Raw genomic sequence first — 20,635 nt, forward strand, 5'->3', positions numbered from 1 at the left:
GCCATCTTTCTCTAGCAAATTCATGGTTCCTTTCTGTGAGAATTTCATTTCAAACTTTCTCTTTCCTCAAACCTCCTACATTCCATTCCTCCTTCCCTGACTCCACATTCAGCTGATGGCCTCACCTCTTATTTCATTGAAAAAGATGAAAAGCCATAAAAAAGAACTCACTCATCTTCTCACCACCAAATCCACTAATTGACCTGGGCCTGTGTGGAGTCCTTTTTCCTCTCACCTGCTCATCATTCTCGCCCTCTCTATTGTTTTATCGCAACAACTTATAAAGGTGATCTGGGGGCTTCCATTTTCAACCATCTCCACACTTCCTCCATCACCAACCCATTCAGCACCATACTTTTAAAATGGCTCCCTACATGTTCTATGTCTCCTTCCTCATTCTTTCTTTCTCAGTTCTCCACTGACTCCTGTTTGAACCCTGCTCTTAAAGCTCCAGTAAAACTGCTCTAACTTGCCAAATTGGACGGATGCTTATCTGTACTTACCTTCCTTGATCTGGTTGCCAAATTCCATCCAATTCCCTTTTCTTTCTTTCTTGGACTCTCTCTTGAGATATGTGACCTCTACTCTTTCTGGGTTTCTTTTGTCTCTCGGCTGTTCTCTGGCCTCAATCCTGAACAGGGTCCTTTCCCTCTTTGTGCTCTCTTCCCAGATGGCTTTAATCTTCCCATGGCTTTCATCATCTCTGTGCCAACAATGCCCTCATTTATATTTCTGGCCTAAACCATTTCCCGTTTGCCCACTAGACGATTCCACCGGAACATCTCACAGGCATTTTAAACTTAAGATGTTCGAAAGTCTCCCTCACCTTTACACCCCACTCATTTACCTCCAAAATTTATATGCAATGTGTCATTTATTTCTATCCCTCCAGGACCATCCCAGTTTTAACTACTCTTTTTCTCTCATCTGGATTAGCAATAGTTTCCCTTGTGATCTCCACGATACTTTTGCCCCTTTCCGATCTAGTCTCCACACGGCAGACTGAGTGATCTTTCGAAGACAAGCTGGGTAATGTCTGCTGCTCAAAACTCTTGGGTGGCTTCCCACATACTGCAATAAAATCTCTTTGCCATGGCTTAAGAGGCCAGGGGTAAATTCCCCCAGACCAACTCTCAACCCCTTAATCTTCACTCTCCCTTTGTTCACAGGGCTCAACCCTGACCCTTACACTCCTTCCAACACTGTGGAAGGGGAGTGAGTTGACTCCTGCATATGCATGACCATTCACTGGGATGTAGGAAGAGGAAAATGGAATTTCCACATTCTTTTTCATCTCCTCCTTTACAATTTCTGTTTTTGAATATGTTTTCTAATGGAAATAATGAGTATAATACATGTATATAATTTATAAGTAAATAAAGATAAGCATGGAGGGTGCTCACTCTAAAAATTTTTCTGATTGGATGTGTGATTTAAATTTGGAGAAGAATGCTCTAATATGCCAAGGTTTTGACTTTCTTTTTAAATTCTTCTTCTTTTGTTTTTTGTTTGTTTGTGTGGGTGTGTGTTTTTAATCTCAAAGCCTTTATGCAAATAGGCTCCTTTGCCAGGAAAACTTGGACACCAGCTCAGAGAAGACTTCCCTGACCATCCGTCAAATGCCCTCGTCCTTCATCTCTTTCTTCAGGCATTTTATGCTTGCACAGCATCTGTCAGTGTGGAATTGTGTATTTATTTACGTGTACATTACTTGTCTCCATGGGGCAGGGTGTGGTTTAGGTTCGGTCTCTGCACAGTACTTGGCACAGAGCAGGCATTTGTAAAAAATATTTTTAACTGAATGAATGAACTTGAGTCATATTTACCATGACTTCGCTGAGACTTTTGTCTCTTCCATGTTACTGCTCATGTCATTTCTCCATACATGGAACCACTTTCCTCTTTCTTTTAAAAGCCCAGACCTTGTATTTTAATGTCTACCATTCCCCCCAACTTTGCATCTGCATCCACACTCCACCCTCAATCTGCCCTCCCAACCCCCTTGCCTGTGGTTTCCTATCATGACTTGCATTCCCATGGAATTTACCCCATAATCAATGGATTTACCACTTGCCCAGCTTCTTTGGATGGATGCTTATTCACACCTTCTTTTTATCTCTTTACCTCACCTTTGCTTCTTAGATATGCCTATCAGGTTTTCCTGGTTCTGAGCTCATAGCCTGAAAGCCTAAGAGCCCTCCACCCCATCTAGGCTTCTGAAATCTCGAACCTAATTTCCATCTACCCCATTATTATCTTGCTTGCTCTGAAAGGGAGATTCAACACAGCTAACCTCTCTGAGACACCTGGGTTCACACTGTTCTCTTTTGAGGCTGGCCTACCAACACTTGTCACTTATATCACACATGTACACTTGAATTTCCGGTAAGATTTTGAAGTTATATTCTATATATAATAAGCCCACTACTTATTTACTTATTATGTATTTATTTATTCAAGCACTATGTTAACACGGTAACTCAAAACACTAAATCTAAGCCTTTGGGAGCATCAGAAGGTCTCTTTTTGTTCTACCAAGAATTGGAGCTTTAGTTTTATTTATACTTTGACACTACAGCCAGTTACCCTGGGAACTGTCAAGTGTGTTCGTAGCAATGTGGACTGAAAACAAATCTCCAAGTGTTAGCCACATGGGGTACATTTTATTTCAGCAGTAAATTTAAATTTTTCTGGTTTCGTTTCCATAATGGGCATAGCTTCGAGAACTCATTTCTATGGCATATGGAATTTCTGCATGCTTTGGGAACTGGAACATGTGTGTCAATAACAGAAACCCCTCTCTCACATTCCAGCCCTTCAGCAATCTCTGCATCAGCTTTGTCAACTGTCTGGTCCTCTGATAATCAGAGCACTGCTCCCTCTGAAGGGCTGGGTGCACGTGCCCTGGAATGGAATTATTAATAGTATCTCTAGTTACTCCACAGAGGCCATTCTCTTCATTTCTTAAATAAATCAATGGATTTTCTGCCCTTTTTCTAAAATCCTTATTTTACAGTGAAAATTGGTTATCTTAAAATGGAATTTTCTTTTTTTATTATGTATTTTTAAAATTCATTCCTCTATCTTCAGCATCTAGAAGACTACCTGGCAATTGTAAGCACTCTAATTATTTACTGGAAACATAAATGAACATCTCCTCCTTCCTTAAGATGTTAAAGACCAATATCTTTGACATTGCCAATACAATGCTGCATCACTCATCTCTGCTTAGTAAAATAAAATTTGCTTTATTTAAATAAACTGCTCAGTTACTTACATTTACTTACAAAAAGCAATATAAGTAAAAGTGGTACTTCTGTAATTATATTTTTCCCTTGGTTGTAAAAGAAATAGATACTTAGAGAAAATTTAGAAGATAGCTAATCCCATCAACCAGAGCTAATCATTGCTAACATTTTGGTATATTTCCTTTCGGCTGTCTTAATGGGCAAATCTCAAATAATCTTCTTTATATAAATAATTTTGCATCCCACAATGTGTTATCTGACGTAAGCATTGTTTCATGTCATTAAACATTTTTCATAAACATGATTTTTCATGGTTTCCTAATATTCTTCCCTATAGATGGATGTCTATATATGTGTATTACTTTAATTGTCCCATCTTTAGATATATATGTTATGTACATTGTTATGATATATCACATATTGTAAATTATTTTATATTAATAATCTAAATTATATATTAGAAAATATTATACTATATTGTGTTATAATGTGTATATATATTTTTTTAATAGATCTTTACTGGAGTATAACTGCTTCACGATACTGTGTTAGTTTCTGTTGCACAACAAAGCAAATCAGCCACATGCATACACATGTCCCCATAGCCCCGCCCTCTTGAGTCTCCCTCCCATTGTCCCTATCTCACCCCTAGAGGTCCTTGCAAAGCACGGAGCTGATCTCCCTGTGCTATGCTGCTGTTTCCCACCAGCCAACTATTTTACATTCAGTAGTGTATATATTTCGATGCTACTCTCACTTCGCCCCAGCTTCCCCCTCCCACCCCAAGCATATGTACATAACACTTTCATTTTCCCACCTTTAGACATTTAGGCTGTTAACAGATTACTCCAAAGTATTTTTTTGGTGTGGGTACCTTAAGTTCTATACACATTTCAGATTATTTCTTTAGAACAGATTCTTAGAAGTAGAATCACTGTGTTAAAGGATATGAATATTTTTAAGACTCTTGACCTGCATTGCTAAATTACGTATTTAGAAATGTTGAAATAATTTACATTCTGACTAGATATGTGTGAAAGTGTCTAAACTCCCTTACTCTAGCCAGCACTGATTATTGCCTTTTTAAAAATGGATTAAAAAGGTACTGTTATTTTAATTTCAATTTTTTAATCTTGACTACTAATGAGGCTGAATACTTTTTCTGCACTCAAAGTCTCCTTTGAATTATTTGCTCATGTCTTTGGCCCATTGATTATTGACTTGCACAAACCCACAGTATCTTAAGGATATTAAACTTGTCTTTCATACTTGTTACACATATTTTCAAGTTACTAAATAGATTTTGTTTATAAATTTTATATTTTTTGTAGTTAAATATATTAATCCTCTACTCTTAGACATTACAGGTTTAATCAAAAAAAACAGAAAAAGAAAGGAAGAAAAGGAAGGAAGGAAGGAAGGAAGGAAGGAAGGAAGAAAGAAAAAGAAGGAAAGAAAGAACAGCATGTACAAAGGATAATGTAACAAATACCCATGACCCTGCAGGCCAAATTTAACAAATGCTAATATTTTGCTTCTGATTTTTTAAAAACAAAATTATAGATGAAATTGAGATCTTAATTTTCTTCCCAGTAACATTTCCCTCCTTCCTTTCCCCAGTTCCTCGTTATCCAGAGGCAATGCCATCATGAATGTGGTGTGATTCTAAATATGCTGTTGTATTTTTATCACAAGTATATGTACCCATAAATAATGCATAATACTGCTCAGTGTGTTTCAAAAATATATGCAAGCTATCATACTATTCATATCATAATTTTGCAACTTGGTTATTAAAAATCAATAGTATGTTTTTAAGATTTATTCCATGTTACTACACATAGGTCTAATTAATTCACTTTCACTGCCTGTGTAGCATGACTATATCACGACATTTTTCTGTGTCCTTCTAATAATGAACATTTGCATTGTTCCTGATTTTTTGGTGCAAACAATGTTCAGGTAACATCTGTATATGTCTTCTGGTGCAAGTATGTGAGAGTTTCACCTAGAAATGTAATTGCAAGATAGTGGGGTACATGAATTTATAATATAACCAGCTATTGCCAGATTGCCCTTTTAAAAAGGTTGTAAAGGAAAATTTGTCTTAAACCTTGTCTAGGACAGAGCATTTTTATATGTTATAATATAAAACCTCCTTGTGGAAAGAAATGAGCATTTCCTACTTAAATGTTCTGAAAGAAAGAAAGAAAGAAAGGAAGGAAGGAAGAAAGAAAGGAGGGAGGGAGGGAGGGAGAGAGGGAAAGGAAGGAAGGAAGGGAAGAAAGAAAGAATATGTGAGGTGATGGATATGTTAATTAACTAGATAGGGGAATCCTTTGTGGGGGAAAATGCTTAAGGGTTTTTTTCTGATAAGTTGTAAATGTCATTAAGTAACTTCTGGAAAGTTACTCACCTACCCTGACTGCCAGCTAGTTGTCATTTATGAATCTAATTATTGACTACATATATTTTTTTTTCTTAAGTACTTTTTTCTTTTTTAAGGAGATAAACCTGTTTTAGTCTCATATGTCATGTATGAACATTCTTATATTTTCACATCTTTGCCAAAACTTGTATTGCTACAATTTTTTATTCTTGCCAGTCTGATCACTGTAAAAAGTACTTCATTTTTAACATTTTAAATCAATTATTTCAATGATTTTTAGTGAGTCTAAACATCCTTTCTTAGGTGTTTTGGCCACTTGAGTTTTTGTTCAGTGAATTTTCTGTTCATGTTCTTTGCCCAGTTTTCTCTTGGGTTGTTTGTCTCTTCCTTGTTGATGTGTAGGAGAGTTTTGTGTGTTACACATATTTTATTTTAATTTTATTTATTTTTTATACAGTAGGTTCTTATTAGTCATCAATTTTATACACATTAGTGTATACATGTCAATCCCAATCTCCCAATTCATCCCACCACCACCCCCTCACAGCTTTCCCCACTCGGTGTCCATATATTTGTTCTCTACATCTGTGTCTCAACTTCTGCCATGCAAACTGGTTCATTTGTACCATTTTTCTAGGTTCTACATACATGCGTTAATCTACGATATTTGTTTTTCTCTTTCTGATTTACTTCACTCTGTGTAACAGTTGCTAGATCCAACCATGTCTCTACAAATGACCCAGTGTTGTTCCTTTTAATGGCTGAGAATTATTCCATTGTATATATGTACCACATCTTCTTTATCCATTCGTCTGTCGATGGGCATTTAGGTTGCTTCCATGTCCTGGCTATTGTAAACAGTGCTGCAGTGAACACTGGGGTGCATGGGTCTTTTTGAATTATGGTTTTCTCTGGGTATATGCCCAGTAATGGGATTGCTGGATCATATGGTAATTCTATTTTTAGTTTTTTAAGGAACCCCCATTCTGTTCTCCATAGTGGCTGTATCAATTTACATTCCCACCAACAGTGCAAGAGGGTTCCCTTTTCTCCACACCCTCTCCAGCATTTGTTGCTTGTAGATTTTCTGATGATGCCCATTCTAACTGGTGTGAAGTGATACCTCATTGTAGTTTTGATTTGCATTTCTCTAGTAATTAGTGATGTTGAGCAGCTTTTCATGTGCATCTTGGCCATCTGTATGTCTTCTTTGGAGAAATGTCTTCTTTGGAGAAACTTAGGTCTTCTGCCCACTTTTGGATTGGGCTGTTTGTTTTTTTACTATTGAGCTGCATGAGCTGTTTATATATTTTGGAGATTAATCCTTTGTCGGTTGATTTGTTTGCAAATATTTTCTCCCATTCTGAGGGTTGTCTTTTCGTCTTGTTTATGGTCTCCTTTGCTGTGCAAAAGCGTTTAAGTTTCATTAGGTCCCATTTGTTTATTTTTGTTTTTATTAATCTAGGAGGTGGGTCAAAAAAGATCTTGCTGTGATTTATGTCAAAGAGTGTTCTTCCTATGTTTTCCTCTAAGAGTTCTATAGTATCCAGTCTTATATTTAGGTCTCTAATCCATTTTGAGTTTATTTTTATGTATGGTGTTAGGGAGTGTTCTAATTTCATTCTTTTACATGTAGCTGTCCAGTTTTCCCAGCACCACTTATTGAAGACTCTATCTTTTCTCCATTGTATATCCTTGCCTCCTTTGTCATATATTAGTTGACCATAGGTGCGTGGGTTTATCTCTGGGCTTTCTATCTTTTTCCACTAAAATGTTTCTGTTTTTGTGCCAGTACCATATTGTCTTGATTACTGTAGCTTTGTAGTATAGTCTGAAGTCAGGAAGTCTGATTCCTCCAGCTCCGGAGTTTTCCCTCAAGACTGCTTTGGCTATTCGGGGTCTTTTGTGTCTACTACAAATTTTAAGATTTTTTGTTCTAGTTCTATAAAAAATGCCATTGGTAATTTGATAGGGATTGCATTGAATCTGTAGATTGCTTTGGGTAGTATAGTCATTTTCACAGTATTGATTCTTCCAATCCAAGAACATGGTATATCTCTCCATTGGTTGGTATCATCTTTAATTTCTTTCATTAGTGTCTTATAGTTTTCTGCATACAGGTCTTCGCTCTCCCTAGGTAGGTTTATTCCTAGGTATTTTATTCTTTTTGTTGCAATGGTAAATGGAAGTGTTTCCTCAATTTCTCTTTCAGATATTTCATCATTAGTGGATAGGAATGCAAGAGATTTCGGTGCATTAATATTGTATCCTGCAACTTTACCAAATTCATTGATTACCTTTAGTAGTTTTCTGGTGGCATTTTTAGGATTCTCTATGTATAGTATCATGTCATCTGCAAACAGTGACAGTTTTACTTCTTCTTTTCCAATTTGTATTCCTTTTATTTCTTTTTCTTCTCTGATTGCTGTGGCTAGGACTTCCAAAACTATGTTGAATAATAGTGGTGAGAGTGGACATCCTTGTTTTGTTCCTGATCTTAGAGGAAATGCTTTCAGTTTGTCACCACTGAGAATGATGTTTGCTGTGGGCTTGTCATATATAGCATTATTAGGTTGAGTTAGGTTCCCTCTATGCCCACTTTCTGGAGAGTTTTTATCATAAATTGGTGTTGAATTTTGTCAAAAGCATTTTCTGCATCTATTGCAATGATCATATGGTTTTTACTCTTCAATTTGTTAATATGGTGTATCACATTGATTGATTTGCGTATATTGAAGAATCCTTGCATCCCTGGGTTAAATCCCACTTGATCATGGTGTATGATCTTTTCAATGTGTTGTTGGATTCTGTTTGCTAGTATTTTGTTGAGGATTTTTGCATCTATATTCATCAGTGATATTGGTCTGTAATTTTCCTTTTTTGTAGTTTTGGTATCAGGGTGATGGTGGCCTCACAGAATGAATTTGGGAGGGTTCTTTCCTCTGCAATTTTTTGGAAGAGTTTGAGAAGGATGGGTGTTAGCTCTTCTCTAAATGTTTGATAGAATTCACCTGTGAAGCCATATGGTCCTAGACTTTTGTTTGTTGGAAGATTTTTAATCACAGTTTCAATTTCATTACTTGTGTTTGGTCTGTTCATATTTTCTATTTCTTCCTGGTTCAGTCTTGGAAGGTTATACCTTTCTAAGAATTTGACAATTTCTTCCAGGTTGTCCATTTTATTGGCATAGAGTTACTTGTAGTCGTCTCTTAGGATGCTTTCTATTTCTGTGGTGTTTGTTGTAACTTCTCCATTTTCATTTCTAATTTTATTGATTTGAGTCCTCTCCCTCGTTTTCTTGATGAATCTGGCTAATGGTTTATCAATTTTGTTTATCTTCTCAAAGAACCAGCTTTTAGTTGTATTGATCTTTGCTATTGTTTTCTTTGTTTCTATTTCATTTATTTCTGCTCCGATCTTTATGATTTCTTTCCTTCTGCTAACTTTGGGTTTTGTTTTTCTTTCTCTAGTTCCTTTAGGTGTAAGGTTAGATTGTTTATTTTTCTTGTTTCTTGAGGTAGGCTTGTATAGCTATAAACTTCCCTCTTAGAACTGCTTTTTCTGCATACCATAGGTATTAGATCGTCGTGTTTTCATTGTCATTTGTCTCTAGGTACTTTTTGATTTCCTCTTTGATTTCTTCAGTGATCTCTTGGTTATTTAGTAACATATTGTTAGCCTCCATGTGTTTGTGTTTTTTACATTTTTTTCTCTGTAATTCATTTCTAATCTCATAACGTTGTAGTCAGAAAAGATGCTTGATATGATTTCAATTTTCTTGAATTTTCTGAGGCTTGATTTGTGACCCATAATGTGATCTATCCTGGAGAATGTTCCATGTGCACTTGAGAAGAGAGTGTAATCTGCTGTTTTTGGATGGCATGTCCTATAAATATCAATTAAATCTATCTGGCCTATTGTGTCATTTAGGCTTCTGTTTCCTTATTTATTTTCATTTTGGATGATCTGTCCATTGGTGTAAGTGGGGTGTTAAAGTCCCCTACTATGATTGTGTTACTGTCGATTTCCCCTTTTATGGCTGTTAGCATTTTCCTTATGTACTGAGGTGCTCCTATGTTGGGTGCATATATATTTATAATTGTTATACCTTCTTCTTGGATTTATCCCTTGGTCATTATGTAATGTCCTTCCTTGTCTCTTGTAACATTCTTTACTTTAAAGTCTACTTTATCTGATATGAGTATTGCTACTCCAGCTTTCTTTTGATTTCCATTTGCATGGAATACCTTTTTCCATCCCCTCACTTTCAGTCTGTATGTGTCCCTAGGTATGAAGTGGGTCTCTTGTAGACAGCATATGGATGGGCCTTTTTTTTGTATCCATTCAGCAAGCCTGTGTCTTTTGGTTGGAGCATTTAATCCACTCACATTTAAGGTAATTATCGATATGTATGTTCCTATGACCATTTTCTTAATTGTTTTGCGTTTGTTTTTGTAGGTCCTTTTCTTCTCTTGTGTTTCCCACATAGAGAAGTTCCTTTAGCATTTGTTGTAGAGCTGGTTTGGTGGTACTGAATTCTCTTAGCTTTTGCTTAACTGTAAAGCTGTTGATTTCTCCATCGAATCTGAATGAGATCCTTGCCGGGTAGAGGAATCTTGGTTGTAGCTTCTTCCCTTTCATCACTTTAAGTATATTATGCCACTCCCTTCTGGCTTGTAGAGTTTCTGCTGAGAAATCAGCTGTTAACCTTATGGGAGTTCCGTTGCATGTTATTTGTCATTTTCCCCTTGCTGCTTTCAATACTTTTTCTTTGTCTTTAATTTTTGCCAGTTTGATTACTATGTGTTTCGGCGTGTTTCTCCTTGGGTTTATCCTGCCTGGGACTCTCTGCGCTTCGTGGACTTGGGTGGCTATTTTCTTTTCCATGTTAGGGAAGTTTTCAACTATAATATCTTCAAATATTTTCTCTGGTCCTTTGTCTCTCTCTTCTCCTTCTGGGACCCCTATAATGTGAATGTTGTTGTGAATAATGTTTTCCCAGAGGTCTCTTAGGCTGTCTTCATTTCTTTGCATCCTTTTTTCTTTATTCTGTTCTGCAGCAGTGAATTCCACCATTCTGTCTTCCAGGTCACTTATCCATTCTTCTGCCTCAGTTATTCTGCTATTGATTCCTTCTAGTGTAGTTTTCATTTTAGTTATTGTATTGTTCATCTGTTTGTTTGTTCTTTAATTCTTGTAGGTCTTTGTTAAACATTTCTTGCATCTTCTCGATGTTTGCCTCCATTCTTTTTCCAAGGTCCTGGATCATCTTCACTATCATTATTCTGAATTCTTTTTGTGGAAGGTTGTTTATCTCCACTTCATTTAGTTGTTTTTCTGGGGTTTTATGTTGTTCCTTTATCTGTACATAACCCTCTGCCTTTTCTTCTTGTCTATCTTTCTTTGAATGTGTTTTTTTTTTTCCACAGGCTGCAGGATTGTAGTTCTTCTTGCTTCTGCTGTCTGCCCTCTGGTGGATGATGCTATCTAAGAGGCTTGTGCAAGTTTCCTGATGGGAGGGACTGGTGGTGGGTAGAGCTGACTGTTGTTCTGGTGGGCAGAGCTCAGTAAAAGTTTAATCCACTTGACTGTTGATGGGTGGGGCTGGGTTCCCTCCCTGTTGGTTGTTTGGCCTGAGGCAACCCAACACTGGAACCTACCTGGGCTCTTTGGTGGGGCTAATGACAGACTCTGGGAGGGCTCACACCAAGGAGTACTTCCCAGAACTTCTGCTGCCAGTGTCCTTGTCCCCACTGTGAGCCACAGCCACCCCCCACCTCTGCAGGAGACCCTCCAACACTAGCAGGTAGGTCTGGTTCAGTCTCCTATGGAGTCATTGCTCCTTCCCCTGGGTCCCGATGTGCACACTACTTTGTGTGTGCCCTCCAAGAGTGCAGTCTGTTTCTCCCAGTCCTGTCGAAGTCCTGTAATCAAATCCCACTAGCCTTCAATGTCCGATTCTCTAGGAATTCCTCCTCCCATTGCTGGACCCCCAGGTTGGAAAGCCTGACGTGGGGCTCAGAACCGTCACTCCAGTGGGTGGACTTCTGTGGTATAAGTGTTCTCCAGTCTGTGATTTTCCTACCCAGCAGTTATGGGATTTGATTTTACTGTGATTGCGCCCCTCCTACCGTCTCATTGTCGCTTCTCCTTTGTCTTTGTATGTGGGGTATCTTTTTTGGTGTGTTCCAGCATCTTCCTGTTGATGACTGTCCAGCAGCTAGTTGTGATTCTGGTGTTCTCACAAGAGGGAGGGAAAGCACGTCTTTCTACTCCGCCATCTTGGTTCAGGGCCCTTACACATATTTTAAATAACTTCTCCCAGGTTGTGCTTGCCTTTTAACTTTGTTGTGGTGTAATTTGTCATACAGAAATTTAAACTTTTTAAGTATTCAAATCTATTCATATTTCCTTTATGATTTCTGTTTACTTATGTCTTAAATTCTTTCTTATCCTGAAGTCACAAAGACAACTATGGGTATTTTCTTCTACTTGTTGTAAAGTTTCATTGATTACATTTAGAGCTTTATCTAGAGTTAGTTTATTTATTATAGTGTCTGGGTGGGATCTAATTTTATCTTTTCCATCTGAAAAGTCACATGTCCCCCATATTATTTTTAAAATATTTTATTTTCTCCTCACTGATTGGAAATCTCCTTTCTATCATCTACCAAGTGTCCATATATGCTTGGAACTATCTCTGGACTCTTTATTCCTTATTAGTATTAATTTATCCCTATAGCAATAATCACCTCCTCATCTTATTGTGCTTTTAGAATAAGTTTTAATTTCCTAGTAGAAAAATTTTCTCCTCTCTGTTCTTTTGCAGAACTGTTTTGGTTATTCTCAAATCTAGGATCACTTTGTCAAACTCCATGAAGAAATTCTGTTGCTATTATGATTGGAAATAAATTGTATTTATGATTTGAGGGAAAATTTCCATTTGTGTAATCAGTGTTCCTAGGCATGAGAAGGGCATATCTTTCCATTAATCCAAGTTTTTAAAAAATGTTTTTATTACTATTTAAAATTAAGAAAAGTAGTCAAGATAGATAGGTTATACTCCCATAACAAACACCAAAACTTCTGTCTTTAACAAAACAGAAGATTGTTCCTTCATCATGCGAAGTGTGTGGTGGGTCTGGGTGGCTCTCCAGAGCAGCAGTCCTCTATGTGGTAGTTTGGGGTTCCAGGTTTTGTCCGTCTTCTGACAACTCAATATCAACATTTGCTTCTGCAGTCCCCATGGTAGGGTAAGAAAGGGAAGATGGAGAATGAAACACTGGCTTTGAAAAGCTTCTGCCTGGAGTGACACATATCCCTTCTCATATATCATTGGCTAAGCAAGTCACACGATCAAGGCTTACTTCAAGAGGCAGGGAATTGTAATTTTACAAGCCAGAGTAGAGAAAACCCAGATATATTGGTGGTGGACCCGATGTCACCATGGTGTATGCTTGTGCTCTAGCTCTGCACCTGATTAGGTAGGTGACCTACGACAGGTCCCTATGCTTCCAATTTTAACATCTGGAAAGTGACAGGATTTATTTACTTATTCAATTGATACTCATCATTTATTGAGAGCCTACCATGTGCCAGGCACTGTGTGACCCTGGAAATATAATGGTAAACATAGTGCATCCCTTGCCCTCAAGCACTTTACAAATTAATAGATAACTTACTGTTGATTTTCAATTCTAAAATTCCAAGATTTTATTAAAATGAATTCTCAATAACAAACTCTCCAGAGCATTATATTCTAAAGACTTAGGCATTTTCTCAGAAGTGTCTTCCTTTCTTCTATACCTGAATCCAGTTGGCTGCAGTATTAATTCTATCACAGCAACAGATACACACATGCCCATCATTTTCAAATCACTAGTGTATGTACAACCTGGCACATATGGTGAAAAGAAAGCAGACTTTGGACCATTCTCACAGCTATTATGAATTTCATGGGAAGAACACTTCATAAAATAAAGAGAGTAGAAAATCAATTTGATTGAGAAATACCCAGGTTGATAAACTTTGTCACACAGTGCACATTCCAGACATCAAAGTTTTTCTATTAGTTATCAATAAACCAAATTATAAAGTTTTAAAAATTTATAAAACATTTTGGTTTGCAGTTAATTTTTCCCTAGAGGAATATTTATTGGCATGAAATAGAAGAAATATGAATAAGTATACTTGTGAGCATGCACAAAACTGGTTTGCGAAGTTTTGGGGTTTTTTTTCAACCTCTTAGGACTTGAAGCAGTCTGCTGAGGTTTAATTTACAAGTTCCCTCTAGTTAAACTACAGTTCACTATGAAACATTTATAAGAATTTGAGGCATTGTCTTTAAACATGATACAAAACTTTAAAATTTGCAGGAAATATGCAAAGAATTCCATTCTACTTTGCATTGATGCAACTATGGCATTTCTTTTATTCTTAATACGACATGTCTAATTCTTAAACCACAGCCAAAATATAGTGATGCAATAATTGGGTGTGGCTTCAGTGTCTTACAGACCATACTAACTAAACTTCTGATTAATCACACCCATTTCTCATCTTTTCACAATCCTTCAGCACTTAAGAGGTAATGAGTTTGTTTCACAATGTAACAGTTTTTGATTAATTTGCTACTTGTTTGTACTTTGAGTTTATTTAATATTAGTATGTTTGTTCCCCTTCTCAATAGTAAAACAAGGACAAAGACCATGATCATATACTCTCAGAATCTCTGGTTTGATCAGTAAGCATCCAATGCTTATTACTGGGCTTTCTTGAAGGCAAAATAAGGATAATCAGGATATCTGAGTGTGAGAAGGACTTACAGAAGCTGGCAATTTACTAAGGAGAGATCAATAACCATTCTCTATTCTCATTATCCATGTTCTTCCTGAGTTATCCAATCTACTGTCATGACATCAAGTGCTATCTTTGACTCCCAAATCCATTATCTCCAGTCACGACCTTCTTCCTGAGGTCCACAGTGGCAATTCAACCACCATTACCATCTGGTTATCTACACAAACCACTCACACTCAAAATATGTAAGCCAGAATGATTTATCTTCTTCCTCCACATCAGCTTCCTTTGTGGTCTCTCTTTTTCAAGATGGTGCCATCATCCATTGGCCACACAATGCACCTGGAGTCATCCTTGGTTCTTTCAATTTCCTTATCAGGCACCAAGTCCTATTGATTCTGTTTCTTTAATGGCTCTTGAATCCATCCTCTTCCTACAACTTCCAACTTCAGCTCAGGCCTTCATTTCCTACCTGATTACAGTAGTTGCTTCCTTTGTAGTCTTCCTGTCTCCAGTCAGGCTTCCTCTAATCATTCTCTCCATAGCCAGTCCTGTGACCTTTCTCATGGGCAGATCTGATCACGGCAGTGAACATCCACTTCTGGTTACACTCTGTTGACTGGATAGGCGTAGCTCCACAGTTTGGTCCTTTCCCAGTTCAAAGGCCTGCTCAGGAGATCTCAGCCAACTGTGTTCTGAGAGTGATGCCCCTGTTTCCACACTCCTAAAATGCTCTGTCTCACATCATCCTTGTCTGCCTCAACAGAGCTCTTTCCCACCCTGACCTTCCTGTTCACCTTGTCTTCCCTTTCTAGCTTTGTGGTGACAGCAGAGGGCAAGGTGATGAGAGGAAGTATGGAAGGATGAAATGAAAAGCACTAAAGAAGCTGGAGCTTGATTCCCCAATGCTCTTTCCTTTTCAGTCCTAGAGTTGTCTGTCTTCTTTTGTAAAATGTTTTCTATTCCATACCATGTGTGTGGTTTTTGTGTGGCTCTGAGTGGGCAGTATTATGTCAGTCTGGGAGCCTCAAAGGGCAGTGACCTTGTCTACTGATATCTCTAGGTCCTGAGTCCACTATAGCATGACATGTAAATCGTTACTTAGTGTTTTCTAATAATAAAAGAAAATAAAGGAATGAAGGGAAAAAACTGAACTATCAAGAAAAGGCAAACTGTTTCAAGCTAATCTTGAATCTTGGTTTAAAATAACATGTCCAAGGAAAAAAGCATTTACCTTCTGCTGTGGGAAAGTGGACTCCATCATGGCTGTTTCAAAGCTGTGAGCACCCTCTGCCTGGGTCTTCTCCCACAGAGCTCTGAGAAATTGCACAGAACGGCTCTGTATAGACAGGGGCTCAGGAAACAGGCTCTGAAAGGGCATTAATGAGAGAAACGTGACATGTTATCTCTTGTCCTAACAGTATTGTTTGATTGAAAGCAAAGCACTATTAGGCTTGGTCTGAACTTAAAAATGGTTTAAATTTAAATAAAGCTACAGGGAAATCTGTCTTGAAGATCAAACATATGGTACATTTCATGTTTTTTATTTCTTAACAGAAAATTTAACATAAATAGGATTTTTTTTTTTTGGCAGTACACGGGCCTCTCACTGCTGTGGCCTCTCCCGTTGCGGAGCACAGGTTCTGGACGGGCAGGCCCAGCGGCCATGGCCCACGGGCCCAGCTGCCCCGCAGCATGTGGGATTCTCCCAGACCGGGGCACGAACCCGCGTCCCCCACATCGGCAGGCGGACCCCCAACCACTGCGCCACCAGGGAAGCCCATAAATAGGATTTTTAAGACAGCTGATATTGATCTCTATAAATACCCCTAACCTTTGTAATGTAGTATTTACTTCAATCATTTCTCAAGCATGTTACTTAATTGGAAAATGGTTAATATTAATATATATATTTATTTTTCAAAGATCTGAGAATTAAGGTATAAAATTAAAACAAGTATCAAGAGAGTACAGAGTACAAATATCAAGTTTATTTATACAGAGTAAATCATGAAGAATAGACATGAAATAACCAAGAGTTCATTATTCAATTGCTCAGATGTGAACAGTATGAGTGGGGGGGTTGGGGAAACACAAACATTTTCAGTTATAAAATGTGTAATGGCTGAATATTCTTAGAGCTTTAAGATATTCTCAGTTTGGGAAAATGAGATTGTCAATGTAAAAAAAGAATCACATTTACATATATATCATTCAAGCCAATGAAAATAAAAATTTTTTAACATCTTTATTGGAGTATAATTGCTTTACAATGGTGTGTTAGTTTCTGCTGTATGACAAAGTGAATCAGCTATATCCATATACATACATCCCCATATCTCCTCCCTCTTGCATCTCCCTCCCACCCTCCCTACCCCACCCCTCTAGGTGGTCACAAGCTGATCTCCCTGTGCTATGTGGCTGCTTCCCACTAGCTATCTATTTTACATTTGGTACTGTATACATGTCAGTGCTACTCTCTCACTTCGTCCCAGGTTACCCTTCCCCCTCCCCGTGTCCTCAAGTCCATTCTCTACGTCTGCATCTTTATTCCTGTCCTGCCCCTAGGTTCTAAAATTTTCAAAGGAAGATTTACACTGTTTGTATGTTTACTAACCAATTATGTGTTTAACAGTTATTTACATGTTGTGGTGTTATATCTATGAATGTGAGAAGTGTCTCAATTCAAGGGAACAATTTTATAAAAACATATAGAACATAAAAGTCACAAAATTATACACACACACATATAAAATACCATATATATTATCCTTTATGTGTGAGGTATAATAAAATAATGATTTTGCCTTGTGAAATCCCATTTTCTATGTCAATGCCTGTCCAAATATTGACTTACAAGACTCTCTAGGTGGTCTTTGTGTACAAAGTTTCTATTTAGCAAGTGAATAACAATTTCTTTTTCCAGAAAAATCTTATTGTTATCCTCAAGATGAGCTGCTTTTTATACTGAGTGGGAAAAGGCAGAGGATCTTATACCCTGAGTAAGTTGCCCACAGATTTAAAAAGGTTAAGAGCAGTAACAGATTGATTGTGAAACCCAAAATGTGCACACATGCTTTGCTGTGCACCTGAAACTATCACAACGTTGCTAATCAGCTATACTCCAATATAAAATAAGTTAAAAAAAATGTGGACACATCTGGGAATTTCTTGATTATTACCAGAAACTTATACAGCATATGATCTTTCACTTAAAGAAGAGCAGGACCTGATTTAATTAATCATCATTCCAAAGAGGTCCATTTAGACTGGAATCTGTTAATTTGAGAACTGCATGAAGGCATAAACTGACAGAGAAGGGGAAGAGTCTGGCCCAGCATACAAGGCTAGCACTGGGTTTGTAACTATCACGTCGAAGATTTGATTTTTATTTACCTCAAAGTCAGGCTTCATCCAGATCACATAATATCAAAGGTGTGGAAGAAGAAAGGACACATTATAGTAAAAAGAACAAAGAAGAAAAGCAGCATAAACATGTTTTTTGGTGAGTTTGCTCAAAGAGAAAAACAAATAATCAGACTAAGTCAATAAAATAAGACTGAAGGGGCAAAAGTAAAATCAAGTTTTCTTGGTTTGTTTTCGGAAAACTGACAACTGTTAAGAACAAAGCCAAAGATGAAACCCATTTGAAAAACATTAGTAAAGTAGAAGAAGAATAAGATCATTATTTCAAGAAAAGGAAGAAAAATCAATGCTGTTTTTTATATTCATATACAATTTGATTCACATCAAAATGTGAGTTATTCTCATCAAGGAGCCACGATGAATGTGAATTATACACACCTGCTGAAATAGGAACATGATCTGGATCCACGGCTGAGGTTCTTGGCTGATGAGAATAAAACTGGATTTACTGTAGAGGCAATAATGACCCTTTAGGGAGCAAGTGAAGAACAGCTTTGCTACACAACTTCTAACAGAATCTAGAAACAAATACACATAGCATTAAACATTAGATTCTTCCCAGAGTTACACCTTATACTTCAACATACAAACATCTTTAGAAATACATTCTTTAGTTTTCAGTCTGTGAGCTAATAACTTCAAACAACTATGGATTTGGGAGTAGATCCATTTCATGGAATGTAGATTTAAATGTAGCTGCTTTAAGCAAGTTGTATTTTATTCCTCTTTTTCTTTTGATTAACAATGGATGAGAAGTCTCCAAGCAACTTGCATGGGAGGAGAAAACCTCTTACCAATAGAAAGGGAGATAGGTGTCATTTCCATTTGATTGGGAACTTTGAAATAACCTGGGAAGCATAAACAAATGGGTGAAGGAAACCGAGGCATTTTCTGGGCAGTGATGGTGTGCCATGACCAGGGGCACTGTTCTCTTGGTTGTACAGAGGCCACAGAAACAACCCTCAGAATAACTCTGGCCAGGGGGTGGCTTCCTGTGAACTGTCCTGGCTCAAAAAGGTTATTTCATCTTGAAGAGCTTCAGCAGGGAAACTTAAAGAGATCATCCTTTAGGAACAAGAAAGTGGGGGAGCATGGTGGTGGTGGCATAGAGCAGAGATGCTGAGGAGCCATGTTTAGGAGCCATTTGATTTTTACAACCCTACAAGATGGGTGTTGCTGTTTCTATTTTAAGTATGAGGAATCTTAGCCCATTAAAGGGTCAACTTAGTGAACCACTGTGACTGCCTTGTTCACCACTATGACCTTGGCACGTGGCACGCAACAGATGCTCTAAAGAGAGTGTCTGGAGAGATGAATGATGCTCAAGGATCCAGAAAAAATTGCTCAAGTTTGCCCTATCTGTGGCAGAACGAGGATTTGAACTCAGCCAAACTGTTGCCACATTGGGATGCTTTAGGCTCTACCATACTGGGAATTTTTAAATCTGTAGAGTCATATCGATAGCTCATGGGGTATTTATTGTTTCAGAATTAATCTGACATGTTAAATGAAATATTTTGAAAATAAATAGATTAATTATGCCCTACTATTAAAAATGGAAATGGACTAGAGTTTATTAAAAGCTGATGGGAACCCTAATAAGGTGGTAGAGTCAGTCCCAACCCATGAGAGTGCATGGGGTTCCCTAGAGAATTGTGGGGACGGGGTAAGCTTATCTGTGCACCATCAGGGCTCAGGTGTGAAGGAATAACAGGCTTTTGGGAAAGAGTTTGGAAGAGTTAAGGGAGGGTGGCCAATGATAGATTAGAGAAGACGACATTGGAAACCAAACAATAAAGCCACAGGGCAATTTAGAAACATATTTAGAAATCTTAATAAATAATAACTTTCTGTGTGATTCTGAACCATTGGTATAAAAGAGGACTAGTTTTCATGATGTTAGCTGTTTGGGGGAAATTTAAGCATTCAAAATCTTGCATGAAATCAGAAATCATTTCTGCATTCTGTGGGTGAGTGGATCATGAGATATAAAGAGTGCTTGAAAGTTCAGTGGAAAAGACCAGGAGGCCTGCCACTGACAGGGCAAGACTTCATAGAATAGAATAGAGCACAATATCCACTTAAAATTGCCCTATCAGAAATTGTTTGAGAATGGTAATTAAAAATATTTTTTTGGCATTGAAAAATTGAATTTAAATTAATCAATACTAGAGAAGGCAGAAACCAAGAATTCTATAAGAGCGCATACACAAAAAATGGTTCTATTGGAAATCAATCTAGCTGTAACGTATACATTGAGACAGCACCTTGTTTTGCTTTAACAGAAAGTTCCAAAAGGGAAAAAGATCGTTTGTAAGAACCTGTGCAGTAGCTTGACAGTCCAAGTTGGACTTCGGGCCTCTGCCACGAAAAAAACATTTTTCTCTTTTCCCTTCCCCTAAATTACTGCTTGTTCATGTTTTCTTTTGAAAATGAACATTGATTCAATTTATTTTACTTGCCCTGAGCCTACCAGCTTTCTATACACAAACCACAGGGGTCCCAGATCACGGAAAATGGGCAAAGCGATAGAAGCTTTGCCCTTTACCTAGAAGCATATACACCAGTGATTTAAAAAAAACATCAGTTCTGTGATATAATGCTTCTGTTAATGCTTTCAGTAAACTGGATCTGTTTCAATATTGTTCTCCTCATTTTTTTTTTTCTGAGCTTTGCTGGATTAGAAAGATTTTCCAACATTAACATTTAGTTGTTAATTTTTCTCTGTAATTTTCTCCCTCCTGTTCATTCCATGGTATTGAATGGTGGGCAT

At 37.5% G+C, this 20,635-nt stretch overlaps 1 protein-coding gene across 5 annotated transcripts in view; it reads right to left on the bottom strand.

The window, feature by feature from the left end:
- Positions 1 to 20,635, bottom strand: part of VEPH1 (ventricular zone expressed PH domain containing 1) — a 216,775-nt gene that overhangs the window by 35,121 nt on the left and 161,019 nt on the right. For all 5 annotated transcript variants that reach the window (XM_032631409.1, XM_032631407.1, XM_032631408.1 and 2 more), the window contains 2 exons: positions 18,241 to 18,380; positions 15,671 to 15,805 (listed from right to left, as the gene is read on the bottom strand). In XM_032631409.1, coding sequence (XP_032487300.1) covers positions 15,671 to 15,805; positions 18,241 to 18,380 — 275 coding nt within the window. The remainder of the gene's footprint in view (positions 1 to 15,670; positions 15,806 to 18,240; positions 18,381 to 20,635) is intronic.

The sequence above is a fragment of the Phocoena sinus genome, chromosome 4 (assembly GCF_008692025.1).
Source record: "Phocoena sinus isolate mPhoSin1 chromosome 4, mPhoSin1.pri, whole genome shotgun sequence".
NCBI lineage: Eukaryota > Metazoa > Chordata > Mammalia > Artiodactyla > Phocoenidae > Phocoena > Phocoena sinus.